The following is a 19,011-nucleotide window of genomic DNA, read 5'->3' as shown; positions in this document are numbered from 1 at the left end:
CCCAAAAATCTTAAATACCCTGTCATTTGGAGTAAATGAAGTAACTTTGCGTATGCCTAAGACACATTTCACCAATGCATTGAGGAACATAAATTTATAAAGGTTATTTTACTTCCGTAACTTGAAAACCAGACAAATGCCATTTGGTTGCTAACTGTATCTAATAGTTCATATGCCCCAAATTGCTTAAATTGTCTGTCCAATTACCTTCCTGCACCTTCTTCCTGGATTCCATAAATGTTCTGATGCAAATAGCACCCAGCGACAAGCAAAACGATAACAGTAGCGCACAAAACTAGGCCATTAAGAATATAGCATGAAGGGAATCCAACAACAAATCTAACCATAGATAAGGTGCAAGATGAAATATTGTCATAGTAATAATATAATTAAGCAAATATTGGCCACAATATAACAACCAGTGGTTGTGATAACATATATAACATGAATTGAAAGGAGGATAACATCACGTTATTGTGTAAGATAACTATGGATTAGCCGCAAGATAGCATCCATTGATTGTGACAGAATAAGTAATCGTGGATTACCTGCAAAATAATATCACGTGATTGTTGTAACATAACTAACCATGGATTGGCCACAAGATTACGTCATGAGAGTGTAGTATCATTACTAATGTCATATTGGCAACAACATAACATCCTTTGGTTGTGATAACGGCAACAAGATATGGATTTTCGGTAAGAAAACATTTATAAAAACATAATTAATAATGGATTAAAAGCAGTTATGTCGTATACCAACATATTTGACCATTACTTACATCAAGGTTCTTTACTGAACAAGGCAAAACACTTTCCGTGAAGATTTACCGCCACTGAAGTAGGCAAATATGCCTGCCCGTGTCATTGCTGTTGTCATTATTGATTTTCCATTATTATTATCATTATTATTATTATTATTATTATTATTATTGCAGAGCTGGTACAATGCTTCTACACAGTTGGGAGCCACCGTGCGTTTCTTCTGTCAAGGAACCAAACATGAACCAGCCTATGATCATATGCATATGCATACAGGGTATTATTTCGATTGAATTTGTAGAAATAGCAGAATAATCGAAAAGAAACCCACAAAATAGCGATAAAGTTACTTGAAACATTATGCATCATGTTTCAACACAGATTGGATGAAACATACAGGTTCTATCAAAATAGAAATCTGTTTGACAACAAAACAAAAGATCTTCTGGAGAAAGAACTTATCAGTGCGGCGCATGCGTTTTCGTGGTGCTCTGCAGTTTCGTATTTTGCATGAAGTTAGAATTTTAAAGAACAAGAATTTCCCCCAGTCTTCCTTACTGTGACACTGGTTATATAACAAAGTACTTGTATATCTTAAGTATTATTCACAGAATTTTAAATTCGCCTTATCATGATGTATGATTGATGGGTGAAATATGGGGTAAAGAGTTTAGAGCTTGGATTTACCTCAGATGTGCATATGTAAAACCTGATAGCTCTACTCGATCAGTTTCACATCCTGGACTTGGAATGAACTTGTTAAATACAAGAGTCGATAACTGTTGTTTTTTAATATTTATATATTTGGTAATTCATTGATTACACTTTTAGAAGCTGGCATTGTTTAGTCTGGCAAAAAATCGTTTATATTGTGATAACTGTTAATGATTGGTACTCTATGCTAATTGGCTGATTTTGAGCATATAGGAGTACTCGTTATGGTTAAATGTGTGCTTAGATAAGTAGAATTTTCACAAGTACAATATCCAAAGAAATTCCAGTCACAGTATATAAAGGTAACGCAGAGTTATGCCAACATTCTCTCAATTGTGCATGTTGCAAATGCAAACAACTTAAACTTACAACTGTCACTCTCTCAGAAGTCCATAATATATGTAGAGCTCATCCTGTAGATACAAAACGCACTATTATTTCAACGTGTATTATATATTTTGGAGTGTGTTCTGTAAAATGAAGTTTTGTAATTATAGGTTACTGCATTTGTATGGGAAAATATGAACGAGTTTTTCGAATGGAAAAACTGCACGTCCTTGGGAGTGCAGTATATCCATCCGACAAAACGAGTTCATATTTTCCCATACAAATGCTGTAACCATTTTATTATATGCTATTTTTTTTTAATTCTACCTAATGTTTAATTATATTAACAAAATACACTACACGAAACAAAGTAACTGAATGTTTGCCGCATTCCAAACTAAATACACAAGCGCATATTCATCATTAAACAACAACAACATTATTACTGCGCACATAACTCCGCTCAGATAAATTTGAATCTAGTCGCGCGCTCGATATAACTTTCAAGTTAAAATTGAAAATTGGAGTCCTATTGTGAATGAATACGCATTGCAAACACTTTTCCATTTGGAATGAATGATTTTTGCATTTATTTCGATTCTACGAAATTTCGTGACTATGAACTGGATTTACATACGACAATTCCACATGAAATACATGGGACTGACGAAGCGAGGGAGAAGCGTGTTGACATCTGCAAATGTGTTTCTGTTTCTGTCACTGAATGTTTGAAATCATAATGTGGAAAAATATGAAGTCTTTCAGTTGCAATTATCAAAAGCACGCTATGGAATTTAATGCTTTTTCATTTTGAGTGCAGTAAGGAGGATGTAACTGAACTTATCAGCCTCATTACAGTACAATTTTGAAATGTGTAATCAAGATTGAGAACCTATGACATGTAATTCGGATTTGCAGAACTAAGAAAGTACATTCTGAGGAAATTCAGGATGTAAAACTGTATGCATATTGTTTTGCGATTCTTATCACCCGCTAAAGAAGACAGTTTATGACTTGTCACTTGTATGTTATTTGTAAGGACCCTTTCTTGCACCTGTTGTATACAGTAGCTAGCCTAAATCCGCAACATTGTATCACCAAATTTAACGCGGAATGTGCCAAAGCAAACATCTGTTTTAGTTCATTCAGAAATAAATTTAAACAACCACAACGTCAAGCGCCTCTTACGCGAGTTTACATGATTTATTTACAAATCCTAAGTGCTGGCGTCTGCGTCTATTGATTGTTTCAGTAGAAAGTAGTTTCTTTATGCAGGTGAATGCAATATATGTATTAGCACGCGAGTTCAGTATCGGGTAATATTGAACGATTCTGACAATGTAAAGTTAACGGAGCATATAATATTGTAACAGTACTAAATTATTGTTTACATACCTTTTAGAAGCTGGTTCCCTATCGATATAAATAATGAGTTTCCCATGTTCATATATAATAGTGAATCGTCAGATCGTTATGAACCTATAACCGACGGCAAATTATTGGTGTACTTTGTTAGAATCCCTCTAAGGCACAGTGGGGAGAATTTTTGGTTTGATAAGACCCTATTGCATTTCGTTCCTTAACGCATCGCCAACAGTGTGCAAAAAGAATATTCAGCTCAGAATGCAACACAAAATGGCAACTTTCTTATGGAATAGCGTTGTCATTTTCTTGTATTTTTGTTCTTGTTGTTATCAATACTATAAAGATGGATATCAGATGGTGCAATGAGGAATGAACGAGTGTAAATATAAAACAAAACACCATACTTTGTCTCACCATATACTATTTCATGCTTTATGCAGGCAGAGGAACACTGACGTTTCTGGAATGGCGTATCAAAACGGCGCTTGCAAGGGTAGCACCCGGTGCGCGGTGTCAGCGGAGAAAATCATCCCCAACTTTTACATTCCTGCTCATGAACTTGGACACACGTAAGTTGAATGAGACAATAACCAGTCAGCACATCATGATCTCACATTCGCATGAGAATGGGATATAATTTGCTAATATTGCAAAGCCTCTTGGGATATGTGGAATTAACAGGTGTACATGATAGCGTGAAATTGACATGGTGTTGCCTTTGACTCCGATATGAACCGTTTGATTTGCAGCTTTATTGCAGGGTATCAAGAGTTATGAATTTGAGGATATTCTTTAGATTAGGAATGTGACAAAAATAATGGTTTGCATTAGGATAGTGAAATCCCAACATCAGAGTCGAAAGTTTGAGTTCAGTAATACAGTACAATTTCGGTTCTGCTTCCAAAATCTTATCCTCTCGTGGGAGTGTCCACCGAATGTGCATATAATGTTCAATAATACTTTTGTTATCAACTCGTGTCTTACAAACGAAACTCGTTCATTTGTAGAAGAGAAAACATTTTTCTTGAGATTTGGGTTTTATAATAATAATAATAATAATAATAATAGCAATATCATTTAAAGCCCAAATGCTACCGTTTTTCATAATTTGCACCATTCTTACAATCTAATTAGGATCGGAAAGAAGGACATGATTTGTAACGAAAAACTATCTAATATTAACCGTTCATTGAAATAATCAAGCTGTTTGGTTTAAACAGCATTTAAGTATAAAGTTTGAAATTAAGAGGTGCCATAAATAAATTCAGTCCTCGAAATTGCTTCCGTTCGTTTTAGTGTTGATGTGATACACCTAACAAATTCCGTTAGTATTTAATCTAATTACAACAACACCCTCACGTTACGGACAAATGTATACGAGGTGGAATGAAGAGAGTTAGGCACGCTTCTTAAACGGATCTGAGGAAAAAAGCGTGTCGTTAGATTTAAATTAGACTCATTTGACTATTGGTGATCAGCTGTGGCTCTGGAATGCTTTGAAGGCCAATCATGGGTTGACGAAAACCTCAGCTGTTGGGGGTTTCCATAATAACTGGTAAGCCTACGGCACGCATTTGCCAAAAATAAGGTACGTCCGTTATGCCTTTGTAGAAAAATATTCCTAATGCTAGAACAAGCCCTGCATCATATCAAACGCCAAATGAGAATAGCATCTCACATAGGGATCGCCTACCGTATCCGACATAGCGTGATGTTGGCTTCTTATGTTAACAACGGTGACTTCATCAAATATTTTAAACCTGCCTATATTCGTAATTATGTGAAAGGTTCCATTTTTGAAAATGCATAGCAAGCTAACACTGTATGCAAATCAGAGTGTTTCTCATCTTCTTATAGAATCACAATCTATCCAGTGAATTTAACAATCCATTTAATTCTTGTAGAAAGCACAATTAATAATACTACTAATAATAATTTGCAATGGTAATTTTAGTATTTAAGCTTTATATATGTATGCATATATGTTTGATGAACTAATTTACATACGTGCAGTCAATTACAATGAATTGATCTTGATTTCAAAATTGATTAGGACAGTGATAATGAAAAAGATGATGATTTCTAATGTTAATCTGACGATGACGATGAAAATGTTAACTATATGAATGTGTGGTGAATATTATTTTCTGATTCTACGTGCATTTATAAGCGTTGTCCATTCATTCTCCATCTTCTCCATTTTCTTCTTCATTTGTTTTTGTCGTTGCTACGATTGTCATATTATTATATGTATTTGTTTTAGATTTAGTTAATACACAGTATATAAACATTAAAAAATACATAAAATGAGCAACGAGGGCTTGGGGATTTTATCAATAATTCACAATCCAGAAATAATGACGATAAATGTATTGAGTTAAAGTGCCAGGTTGTTAAATTCCTGCTCCGTAGCTTGGACTAAGAACCGTAGAAGGAGATCACTGACTCTTCACAATCTAAAACGTATGTAATATTTAATTCTGTAATAAATATCTGAGAACGGAGTATTATCTTAGAATTTTCTATAAATATTTGGACCCATTTGTTTAATTTATTTATCCTCTATAAATTATCGGTCTTCATATGATGATAATTATAATGATGATGATTTTAGTTTAGGACTGAGGCATGATGGTGACAGTGGTTGCTTCCCGCCCAATGACGGAACGATGGGCAAGAGGACAACCGATTGGAGCAACTGCAGTATAACCCAACTGAATTCCTTCCTACAGTACGAGTTTATTTTTTTAAATCTATCTTACATTTTATTTATCTATCTCCTAGTATGTCTGCATTCTGTATATTACTTTGTATGACTATCGCTAGTATAATATATTTAATATTTCCTTTCATTTAACAAACTCCGATAATTATTCCTTGCCTTAATGATTAATTATTTGCAAACTAGGCGAATTGCGAGACAAAACAGGGTCAAAATATTAAATATTCCCAATACGATGTGCATTTTTCGTCACTGAATGAAGAACCATTATATTATTAACTTAATAAATTGGTTCATATTTTATCACATTTTGCACAATACAGAATGACAATTTTACATATTTGGAGAAATGTTTTTTATATTGCTGTTTATATATTTTTGCTCAATAGATCACGTGGAGCCAGATGTCTGTTTGAGACGAACATCATGGCTACTGACATTCCGGTAGAAATGCGCTCAATTGTATTGAAGCCAATGATGCCAGGTATGCAAAACAATCCTTTCTTTCTGTTCTCCCTTCTAAGATATGTATCAGAAATTACTGTATACTCTTTATACTCTCAAATATTGGAAAATCGTTTGTTTGAGAGAATTGATAAAAGTAAGAAACTGATAAAGCACAATGTAATTGCGCTGCTCATCCGTAAAACATTTTGGTAAATGATGTTGATCATTATAGGAGATTACGTTTAATACTGGTATTCACTTTAGATCAAGAATAAGAACGTACGTCTGTTAAATACATATAATTTACTGCAATGGACATGATATATAGTGGCTACAGTAAAGTTCAATATCCGTGAATAAAAGAAACAGCCAACTGATTCAATCGATCAGTTTAAGAAATGACAATGGAGCCTTTAGGCATTTGCGCCGAGTGGCTACCACATTGAACAGCATAGGAAAATCTTCTCATACGTGTAAGAAATTATAAAATCTTTCAGAGTGAACAATTACCGTAAAAGTACGAGAACTATCAACGATCAGCAAAATGAAAGCAGTAATCTCTGGATTGTTTTATCTATATTTTACAGTAATATTGCTAAAGGATGACCCTCACTAATTCATTACACAGTATTGTACAACTACTTACAACATGTCTTAATTTATTACCATCTGTTGATAAGAAGGTGCTAAGTAAAGTTGACTGACATATCGCAAATACTTATACAGTTTGTACCAGGCTATGAAACACTCATTTTTATTGCTTAAAATCGTATGATGTAACATAGAAAACTTGAAGTTATTAGTTTGTAGCACTAGAAGAAAAAAAATAGAACTGCTTATGTATTTAAGAGCCTTTTATTTGTGCTTTGAGAAACATTTGTAAACAGTGGTCAAAATATAGCCAATGAGATGTTGCTTCCCTACGGACGTTAGCGCAGTGTGTAACCAATTTTCGTCATGAATCCAGAAAAGTATTATGAATTACATTCTAAATGGCTTTGTTTCGATGATGGTGGCGATGGGAGAAGGGCCTGTTGAAAGACATTGGATATAAATTTAAGTTACACTTGACATATCCCTTTACTGCATTTTCTATAGGTATGATGTACACTGAAGACGAGATATGTGAATTAACGAATGGAAAGGGCTGGAGGCATAGGTCACTTCCTTGGTGGGTAAGCACGACAACCAATAATTTATATTTATTTTTTCAATGACATGCAGACAGCCAAAAACCGTTTTATGGATTCGCGTGTTAATTTGAAGGGGGAATTTAGGTGTGAATTCTCTTATATTGATTTACTTATTTTTAAAAAAAAATTCTATTTTGTGGGTATATTGTGAAATATGCTTTCTCAAAGGCTCTTAAGATACTTTCCAAGGACTGTACAAAATGAATTGTAAGTGATTATAAGGTTAAACTATTAAAAAACGTATGGCATGATGAACTGTTTGACCGGAGAAAACCGATCTACCGTTCGTATATTAAAATTATGGATGGTTTGCATGCATTCTTATGCGTTGCATAATTCTTTATGTAATAGGGCGCTTCCTCGTACCTTTTTTTCTTCGTAAATTACGCGTGGAAAACAAACATTCATGTCAATTGTTCAGCCTCCTAGAGTAGCCGCAACTTTACCATTTTGCAAATCAGAACAATTTAAAAACAAATAACACATATATCTATATCATTTCCAAACAGTGCATGCAACAGTCTGATATAAGTTTCATTTCGTTCTATATTCTTAAGTTATAGTTCACTACAAGTTTTAATTCTTTTGGACCTCTTTGGCCATATTCTCGAAACTTTCTGAATAAGACGTTCAGGAGTTAGTTCAAAGTTAGTAAATTTCGGCATTCAATAACTTCAATTAGACTAAATTAGATATTTAATTAGATATTTAATTATTTATAGAGATTAATTTAGATATTTAATTAGACTAAAGTGGAAATCATGAAATTTTCACTAGCCTCTGTATTGTAGTTATTCTTCTGACGTAAACCAGCTTTAATCATCATATCTGACTTTGGGTTTTAAGCTAGAGTTTGAGTTTCGTGTTAAGAACATTTCTGGAATGCGTGGCCTGATAATATTCTTGTCAAAATCGAGCCGTGTAATTAAGTTGTAGTGATGACGTTGTATGTGTCCAGATACTTATTTTGTGTAATGAAGTTATATGTGGTGAGATAATATTCTTGTGAAATCGAACTGTGTCATCAAATTCTGTGTGGCCAATTAATAGTACTGTTTGATCGTACTGTGTCATGAGGTTCTGTGAGGCCAGATACTAGTACTGTCAAATCGAACTGTGCGGCCAGGTAATTGCTCTGTAAAATCGAGCTGTGTCATGACATTCTGTGTGACCAAATCATATTACTGTCGAATCGAGCTGTGCGGCCAGGTAATTGCTCTGTAAAATCGAGATGTGTCATGACGTTCTGTGTGACCAGATTATACTACTGTTAAATCGAGCTGTCATGAAGTTTCTGTGCTACCAGATTATAGTACTGTCCGTTCGAGCTTTGTCATGAGTTTCATTGTAGCCAGATAATTATATTGTCAAATCAAGCTGTGTAATGACGTTCTGTGTGTCCAGATAAAAGCATTGTCAAATTGAGGTGCGTCATGAAATTCTTTGTGGCCAGATAATAGTACTGTTAATTCAAGATGTGTCGTGAAGTTATATGTGGCTAGATAATAGTATTGTCAAATCAAGCCAGATAACATTGTCGTGTAACCGAGCCGAGTAAATAAAGTTATATGCGGCTGGATAATATTATTGTCACACCGAACTGTGTAATGAAGGTTTATGTGGTGATATACCATTATTGTCAAACGGAGATTTCAATGGAGTTCAGATAGTCGTAAAGCAGACAAAATTGAAACTGGAAGCTGTCGTGAATAGTTTGCGAGATTATATATCTCATGAAAGCAGGCCACTAATAAAAATATCTCGAGCAAATTAAGTGCATGATTCAGAATGCAAGTATATAGTAGTTAGAATTGTATTATCTAGTAATGATCTGATAGGTCTTTGGTACTCCTGTCTTGTATCATTAAAAATAACTTTCATATTTGTGCAACAGTTGTTCTATAAGCAGAGGTAGTGATACGTTAACTTGGTGTCCTTTTCATAATGCTGTTTTATTTCATAGAGTACAAATTTGGAGATGGACCGCTCCTCCTAAGTGGTTAGAGGGTCCACCTCGGATATGGAAGGTCGCTGGCTCGAACCAAGCAAATTATAAATTATTGTACTGAAAGTTGGGAGAAAGCTTACCAAAACAATTCATCCACTCCTTGGTATATCAGTTAGTATGGTTTAGCTCCACTCCTTGCTACATCAATCAGTATGGCTTAGCTCAACTCCTTGTTACATCAATCACTAGGGTTTAGCTCCACTCCTTGCCACATCAGTCAGTATGGATTGGCTCCACTCCTTGCTACATCAATCAGTATGGTTTAGGTCCACTCCTTACTACATCAGTCAGTATGGGTTGGCAGATCTGGTTGTGCCTATGTTTACAAACAGTGTAAGTTCATCTTAGCAAAATTAGTGACTTTGAGGTCTTTGACATACCGCAGTTTTAATAAAATATGATTTGATTCTAGCATTGAAAACCATTGACGCAATTGTTCCGTATGACATAAAGTAGTGCAATGCTATTATGCTTTCCCTTACCATATTATAATCGCCTAACTTCTACCATACATTAACCTCGCTTTGATAAACAAATAAAATAACTGAAACACATTTTGCCGTTTGATGAAACTTTACCGGAAATCAGGTGGAACTAGCAAAGAAATAGCAATTTGATTTGGTATATGTTTTATAACGTAATCTAGGTCTCTGAACCCATTCTGCTTTTTTATCATTGTACTCAACAATTTCTCGATATACAACGTTCACGCAATGCTTGACATGTGGCTCGCAGTCTAATTGGTTAGCGATCTATTTCTGTCGCCAAATGAAGTACATTATCAACAGTTATCAATCTATCAATTTTATGATGCACTAGTGTAATCCCAAGATAAACACAAATAATGCACTCTGTAAATACTAGAGAAACTGAAAGAACGAAAATGTTAAAATGAAAGAAAAAGAAATATGTACGATGTTTTCTTTGCATATTGTACAGGCACCATGTAATTGGAGAAGCTGTATCGATATGGATATTGGGTCCCTCACCTATGGGCAAATGGAAAACTACGGAACTGGGATAAATGGCCAGTACTGTGGGGAAGGGAAGGTCTGCCACGTGGGTAACTGCAAGACCTGGGCGGAGACAGGGCTTGACCCATCCCTGTTTATTGTGGTACCGGGGGGATGGGGCAGATGGCATAGGTGGACAGCTTGTTCTCAGACATGCGGCAGAAGCGTGCGGTTCCGGAGAAGAAGCTGTGACAATCCCAAGTACCTTTTTGTCCATCTTTCTTTCTATCTTTGTATATGTATATTTGTTTGACAGACTGGCTTTTTAACTATCTGATTATCTAATCGTCGGCCTTTTAACACAGACAAACACAAGGGGTTCATTACATGTCGTGTTTTGTACTTTAATATATAAGCAGTCTATTGCATAGGTATGTATCCGACATATTTACTATAAAAAGGGAAAAGTTTGATCTGTCGCTCAAAAGGGAAAGCATAACACCATGTGACAGCTAATTTAGACGTCTACTCTCTGCATTGCTGCATTACATTACTGTACTCTTCACTCTACATTGCTATGATACACTCTTCATTCCAATTGCTATGCTACAATCTTCACTCTACATTGCAATATTACATTGCTCTATATTGCTATACTACATTGCTCAATACGTCACTCACATTGCTATAGTACCTTGCGAAGTTTTTCAACTGAACTCTTCGCTCAACATTGCTGTATTATATTACTACACTCCACTCTGTATTTCTATATTACATTGCTGCACTTTTACATTGCTACTCGTCCCTCTACATTGCCATGCTACACTCTTTACTCTATATTGATACATGGCATTGCTACACTCTTTACTGTATATTGCTTCATCACATTGCGACACTCTTCATTCTGCATAGCACTCCTCACCATACATTACTACAATCCTAATTCTACATTGCTCTAATTTTATTAATGGTCGTGGAGTTTTTATACTGTTATATAATTGTGATCATCATAATGATTTCAGACTGGCTATATTTTGTAATTATAATAAAACATTACAAGTAATTCACACGATCTTTCAGAATATGTTTGTGGCACATTTCGGCCATAACAGTCGTATATTTGTTAAACAATGAAAGAAAACCAGGAATTGTTATTTTTAGATTATAAATTAAAACTCTCGAAATGCATTCGGGGTCGAAGTTCATGAGTGAAAAGTACTCTCTTAAATGAAACATATTAATGCATTATTCTACTTCCTTGTGATGAAAACATAATCGGTCATAGATAACTAGACTTAGGCATGCCAAACATAAAACTGTTATGAAGATAATTATATTACCGATGTCCGTTTTATAGACCAAGGAACGCTCCGCCATGTGAGGGGGAAGAATATCAAGCAATATTCTGCAACATGCAGGTAATTATAACATATGATGATAATTTCACAATTGCCAAGTATTTTCAGTTTTAAATTTACTGCAATGCATAAAATGTATGCAGTAAATATCTTCATGTTTCTTACATTGACATACTTGACGGTTAATAATTGCATGGATGACTTCATCAAACTGGATAGTCTACAACAGTGTAACATGCATAATTGAAATTGCATGTATGCCAAGCTTTAATCACAAATGACATATTTCATTAGAAGAATAAGCGCTACAACAGACCCGTTGTAATTTTTGGATTGTCATTGTAATTTTTAATTTCTAATTTTCTTATTTTGTTTTTAGTGGCTTTTTCAACATATATTGAAGGAGAAATAACTAAATCAGCATTTTAATATTGTTACTTCAGCCATGCGTTAATGACAGCTCTGATACCTCAGTTCTGATCAGGCAGAGGTCTGGGGAAGTTTGTACTGGTCTCATAGCATCTGGTGCTTTCAGCGCTGACCAGTACGATGGCACTGGAAATCGCTTCCACTACATGGGTAAGAATCTCATCAACAGGTTATGTTATGATTCAAGTAATAGTAACACTTACTCGTATTTGCGTTGGATACAAAGTAATACCTCCAGAACGCATATATACAAGTATTTGGCATAACTATTAATGAAAAATCAAAGACAAATACACAAATTGCTAATATTAACCAATGCATGCTTAGGTCGCGTTAGAATTCCTACAGGTGAAATGACTTTGCATAAAGGTATATAGTAGAGAGACTAAATGCCGAACGTGATGTTTGGTTTGCATTTCAGTTACTAGCAGTTTTAAAACCCGCTCAGATGACCAGAGATATGGAGATTGTTTAAAGTGAATGGAAACTAATTGGTTCACATATTTGTCCAAATACTTTGTTTTCTTAACTACTTCACTGAAGAGCTTTAAGTCATTGTCAGACATTTCTACAGATGAATAAGTTGTGGCCGATCATTTTCATCAAAAACCAACACTGCAGTTTCAGCTCCAGATAATGGCACACTTCTTAGATGTAAGGAAGAGTTTATTCGACAAAAATGGATGTGGTTTCATTTTCCGACGCAGCATATTGGAAGCATGCTGACAGTAAATATTGATATTCCCACTGTAAAACAATTTGGGTTCAGTAGCATAGATGCTCAGACATCAAATATCATTCAGAAAATACTCTTTGAGACAGAGTAAATCAAAATAAACTAAAGCCATCTTTGTGCAATTATACATGAATCACATGTTCTGCCATAAGGTAGTGAGCGCACTTTTGACGTATCTCCTTCCAACAGAATATGCGACCTGCGAAGTGACATGCACTCCCAAGAATAACCACATCCCCGGCACCTACCAGCGGTATGGTTTGATGCCTGATGGGACCCCCTGTAGCACGAATAGTTTGGAGCCCACTTATGAAGAGAGCATTGGAGCACCCGGGTCGACTGGGAAGGTTGCCGCCTGCCTTCAGGGGTATTGCAAGGTGATATGCTAAGCTCTGAGTAACTCAGTACTCTAAATTACTACTACTACTGCTACTACTACTACTACTACTACTACTAATAATAATAATAATAATAATAATAAACATTAAAACATTTTTTATAATAATTTTATTATTATGTACCCAGTTTTGGGTTTTGACATCCTTCCCAGAACTTCGACGGTGTTGGTAGTTTGAGTCATGTGAATTAGTTTTGTTGTATTTCATTTAAATTTGGTTTGAAGAATTGTGTTCCAAGAACTTTTGTAATTTTCTTTCAATAATTTCATTTGAAGTAACCATTGCTTCTTTTTCATTATAATTTTCATTCCAAGGGCTAATCACGCATATTAAGAAATTGTGATTTTCGTTCAATTACAGCTTATACATTATAATAATTATGATCTGTCCAACATATACACTTACTATACAAAAGACCTTATCAAAGTTTAGTGTTCACAACGCAGGATAAACCACTTCATATATATATATATATATATATATATATATATATATATATATATATATATATATATATATATATCACCTTTTTCATTAAATGCTGAAAAGCTGAAAGTAAGTTTCGAAACATCTGTATTTATTCCATATAAATTACAATGATGATAAATAGCTTTGCTTCGTTTATCGGTGTCTCTAAATGAGCAAACGAAGCTCTGCTTTTATATTTTATAAAATTTAGTCTCAGAACCCAATGTTTCGAAATTGGTAATAAAAACATTTATTTTTGGGCCGCGTGTGGTGCACTTAGTTCAGTTTTCGTAGCACTCATTTACAAGAGTTTAAATTTTTAGTTTATCTATTGACTGAGAGAGTAAATAACATGCGTGGAAGATTGTTTTTGTTGTTTGGGTTTGACTGGCAGAGGGTATTTGAAGACTGACTTTATGTGGACATGGCAATATTATATACTTTAAATGCACGTAAGGTTTCGTCAGATATTAAAATTATTTACCTCTTTAAAGAAAACAAAACCAACATCTTTTCTCTGACGCAAGCGTTTTTCAATCAATACATTTCAGGTGTTTGGTTGTGATGGGACATTAAGTAATAAAGTGCGAGACAAGTGCGGTGTGTGTGGGGGAGATAACTCTACGTGTTACGTAAAAGAAGGTGTATTGTTGGTTAATACAACTATGGGTAAGTAGTCTGTTGCGACTTCATGGTCATAAACTAAGTAACAGAAAGAGGAAAAAAAACAACAATATATTTAATACTTAAATAATTAATTTGTCATTGTTACAAATGTAAATGTGAGAGGAACTTAAGGTATATGAAGGAAACTAAAATAATCCTGAAAAGATTTGTATGAAACCCAAAGAAATGAAACGTTCTGTATGCATTTCAAAACCGTAAATGTACAGGTACGCCAAGATTCGGGATGTTGTCAAGATGGCGTTGTCCGGAAATTTTCCTCTCCAATGATATATAAAGACAACATAAAACAGGATTGCAGACTTTCAACAGAAACACAAGAAATGAGGATGACTCCAAAATCGGAATGAACCTGATCGCACAGTTCTTTCCATATATACACTTTCTATTGACATATATTTCACAATAAACTCCATGTGACGGATTATGCTACTCATTTTGCCTCGAACCTGGTTATTCATGTGACCTATTCCAACAAATGTGAAGTTACTGAATTATTCTAGTATCGCCTAAACCCCATGATTAATTAAATTAATCCAATGGCGTCATTAAGTCTTATTATTAAGATTTGTAAGTAGTCCTTGTCATTTCATACGTCAGAATCTATTTATATATCCTGTGTAATTTTATGCTCTTAACAGACTCGAGTCACATATAATTAAAGATATTCCTGTACAATTAACAGCCATTAATAAAATTAAAAAAATTAAATAAATGTCATGTAACAGGAGTTATAAAAGTGTAGATAAACATAACAAATCGTTTTTTGTACACCATTTCATGTCCCCTATCGCTGCTTAAAAGCCTGCTGTTTGGTTCCACGTGTAATGTCCGACTGGGTTGCTGCACCGCTTTGATTAACTGAATATTCAAATATTTCTTTTCACAAACGTTTGTGCGACATACATTTCTTAAAAAACAGCTACCGAAATGAGAAAAAATGGTGTAAATATGTTCAGGAAATGTAATGACAAAAATATCATTCATATCTTTAATAATATAATATTGAAGAAATAATTTATTTCAGCTCTCACGACGTGTTCGGCATTTATGGTCTCCTTTATTTTGATGTCCATGTTTCCCTTGATAACCTCTCGATTTTCGATTATTATTGTATTGTTGTAAAGATTACTATGCGGTATTGTTACTTTCCTTATTAAGTCATGCTAACTATTTGGAGTAATAATGTATTATATCAAGCAAGGATGGTTGATAACAATATCTGTTAGTAACATTTCGAGTTGAGAGGAACTCTGATAACGATTGGAGGAGGAGGAGTGGTGCATTGCAGCGTATACGATGTATCTTTTCTTCTAATCATTGTATGTAGTATATTTCTTCACACATCTTGTTTTCACTGTTCTTATCATAAGCAGAGGTGTCTAAAGGTCTTTAGAGTTTTGGATATCACTGGACAACAAATTTTTACAAAAGTCATGTTACTGAAATAAAATTAGTCAATTCTTATCAATTTTTATGTGCTGAACACGAATATGACAGTCAAATTGCAAAATTGGCTCTAGTTTTTTTGTAATCTGCAAGAAATTAATGTTTACATAACGAAATGCATTCCAATAGTAAAAGGTCAACTGTAATAGCCTACCTATAAAAAATCAAGTCATTGACTACATCTTAGATTTCTTCGCCTGTCTCTTGTACAGCTGTTCGAGAGCATCTCTGAGGAGTGTCCAGCAGTAGTCAGCCAGCATTGTAGTGGACCATTTTCCCTGATATCTTTGTTCCATTGTTGCGATATCTTGATGAAAACGTTCGCCGTGTTCATCACTAACAATACCACAGTTGCTAGGAAAGAAATCCAAATGGGAATGAAGGAAGTGAATCTTTAGAGACATATTGCAGCCAAGTTTCTTATACTTCATCAACATGTCTTCTACTAGTTCCTTATAGTTTTCTGCCCTAACATTTCCGAGGAAGTTTGTAGAAACTAGGCGAAAAGCATTCCATGCTTGTTTCGCGTCACCTTCCAGCAAGTTGTTGAACCGGTCATCTTTGAAAAGCTCTCGAATCTGAGGACCCACAAAAACTCCCTCTTTAATCTTTGCTTCGCTGAGTCGAGGGAATTTTTCATGCAGGTATCGGAATGCTGGCAAAGTCCGGTCAATGGCTTTCACGAAGTTCTTCATCAAACCTAGTTTGATGTGAAGGGGTGGTAGCAAGATTTTCTGAGCCTCAACCATAGCTGGGTGTTGGATATTCTTCTCTCCAATGGCTACATTCTGCCTGTGAGTCCATTCCTTCCTCATGTAGTGCATTTCCCTTGCTCGGCTATCCCACTCGCATAAGAAACACATGTATTTTGTATATCCTTGCTGCAGTCCCATTAAAAGGGCAACTACCTTCAAATCACCACAGAGGTGCCAGCTGTACTTGTTATACTCAATGGAATTCAGTAGCTGCCTTAAGTTATCGTATGTCTCTTTCATGTGGACAGCATACGCTACTGGAATAGATGGAAGAATGTTTCCATTGTGCAAAAGCACAGCCTTGAGACTCAGTTTCGAAGAGTCCACAAATAGTCTCCATTCTTGTGGGTCATGAGTGATTTTTAAAGCATTCATGAGGCCCTCAATATCGGAACAGAATATCAGATTACTTTCCTTTCTGAAGAAAGGCTCCAATTGCTGGTGGCGCTTTCGATATGCAGTAATTGTGACATCTTCTTCTAGAAGATTCCATTGTTGGAGTCTTGATCCTAGCGATTCTGCCTTGTTCTTTGATAAGTCCAAATCACGAATCAGGTCATTTAGTTCTTCCTGTGTTATTCTGTGTGGGGTTGATGATGCACCACAGTGAAAATCTGGATCACTGCATGCTGATGGACCAGGAGAAGAACAGGTCGACTCACCTTTGTCTTCGTCAGATGAATCAAGAGAATATTCTGCTGGAGGTTCTGGAATAGGAAGTCCCTCACCATGTGGAACTGGTCTCAATGCAGACGGAATGTTTGGGTAGACTATTCTCGACTTCTTTCGTTTCGTTATTCCGCCGGAAAGAGGAGGAACCAAGCAGAAGTAACAGTCATTTAGGTGGTTGCTTGGCTCTCTCCACACCATTGGGACTGCAAACGGCATTGATGACCTTTTGCAATTCAACCACTGTGAAAGCTGTGTTGTACATGTAGCACAGCATATATGCGGAGCCCAAGGCTTGTCTTGGTCACCAACCTTGCATCCGAAGTAAAGATGATATGCCTTCTTCACTTGAGAATTGATACTTTTCTTCTGGTTGGCAAATGTCACTTCCCCACAAATATAGCAAAAATTGTCCGCGGTATTAACACACTTTCGAGGCATTACTGTTCTTTATTGTACGTAAATGGATAAAATAATAAGTTTTATGTAACAGTAGCTTGAACTGTCTCGCACAACGTCTAAAATATTTTAAATGCTGAACCTATCTGATTGGGCTTTATATAGTACACTGCTTACGTCAGCTTCAGCAGCCGCCTGGCATTAGTATAATAGGCCTACACATGTATAGTACACTGCTGACGTCAACTTACTTCAGCAGCCGCATGGCATTAGTATTGCATTGCATCAGAAAATGATGCAATCAACTGTGGATGATGTGAGCATGATGGTATTATGCAATGTTACATCATTATTCCGGATGTTGCTGCAGTCCTACTGGAGAAATTTACACAGTGAAACATAGAAAATGAGGTATATGAATATCTTCAAAACGAGAGCCAATACAAATTTTTCACGGTTATATTCGTGTTCGGCACACCAAAATACTACAGATTAGGGCCTTTTCAAGTCAGTAATGATTTCACTGTTGACCAGTGTATTCAGTGTGCAGAAATTGATGGTCATGATAATACAGATATGCGGTCCAGTTGGGACCTGGAAGTCCATTAAAGATAAACATGAAATATTTGCCTTTATGAAACTTTATTGTGTTTTATTCATTTTACACCTTTATCTTTTTCACATTTGTAGTAAAGAAATATAATATTTGCTCATTTAATTACTTTTCTTAGGAATCAGAGTTTGATATGATTGAAGGTATTGGGCTAATTTTTAGAAGTACACGGGATGCACAGTCTGAAAGTCTGGGGTTTCAAGACTAGTATTTCAATGTTTGGGATACGCTTGAAACGCGTACAAGGAACTAAGATAATTATGCTGTGTACTATGGACACACAACGGTTTATGTTAAATATTCTTTCCATGTGACTTTAAAGATCAGCCTAGCATCTATGAGACAACTCATATGTGTGGAATACTCACATATGTTCCTGTTTCTTTTTTTCTTTCTTTGTAAGGCAACTTTGTTGAAATATATCTTCATGTTTGGTCTTCTTTATTGGAATCAAAAACAGCATAAGAACCAAGGGATGCTATTATTTTCCTCACTTCCATTCAGCTCCGATTGTTTTAATTGTAATAATAAGGTTACAACTGAAGTCTTATTCCCCAGGT

General features: G+C 35.3%; 1 protein-coding gene across 5 annotated transcripts in view; it reads left to right on the top strand.

Annotated features, from left to right (window-relative positions):
* The window catches only part of LOC149799155 (A disintegrin and metalloproteinase with thrombospondin motifs 18-like), a 55,969-nt gene that overhangs the window by 8,654 nt on the left and 28,304 nt on the right, over window positions 1-19,011 (top strand). For all 5 annotated transcript variants that reach the window (XM_089958303.1, XM_089958302.1, XM_089958300.1 and 2 more), the window contains exons 5-14: window positions 941-1,041; window positions 3,611-3,739; window positions 5,785-5,901; window positions 6,282-6,376; window positions 7,438-7,514; window positions 10,480-10,754; window positions 11,851-11,911; window positions 12,295-12,430; window positions 13,206-13,393; window positions 14,434-14,551. In XM_089958303.1, the coding sequence (XP_089814429.1) occupies window positions 941-1,041; window positions 3,611-3,739; window positions 5,785-5,901; window positions 6,282-6,376; window positions 7,438-7,514; window positions 10,480-10,754; window positions 11,851-11,911; window positions 12,295-12,430; window positions 13,206-13,393; window positions 14,434-14,551 (1,297 nt within the window). The remainder of the gene's footprint in view (window positions 1-940; window positions 1,042-3,610; window positions 3,740-5,784; window positions 5,902-6,281; window positions 6,377-7,437; window positions 7,515-10,479; window positions 10,755-11,850; window positions 11,912-12,294; window positions 12,431-13,205; window positions 13,394-14,433; window positions 14,552-19,011) is intronic.

The sequence above is a fragment of the Sinohyriopsis cumingii genome, chromosome 5 (assembly GCF_028554795.1).
Source record: "Sinohyriopsis cumingii isolate HCF-2022 chromosome 5, ASM2855479v2, whole genome shotgun sequence".
Lineage (NCBI taxonomy): Eukaryota > Metazoa > Mollusca > Bivalvia > Unionida > Unionidae > Sinohyriopsis > Sinohyriopsis cumingii.
Note: the sequence above shows the minus strand (reverse complement) of the source record. Positions and strands in the feature narration are given on the sequence as shown.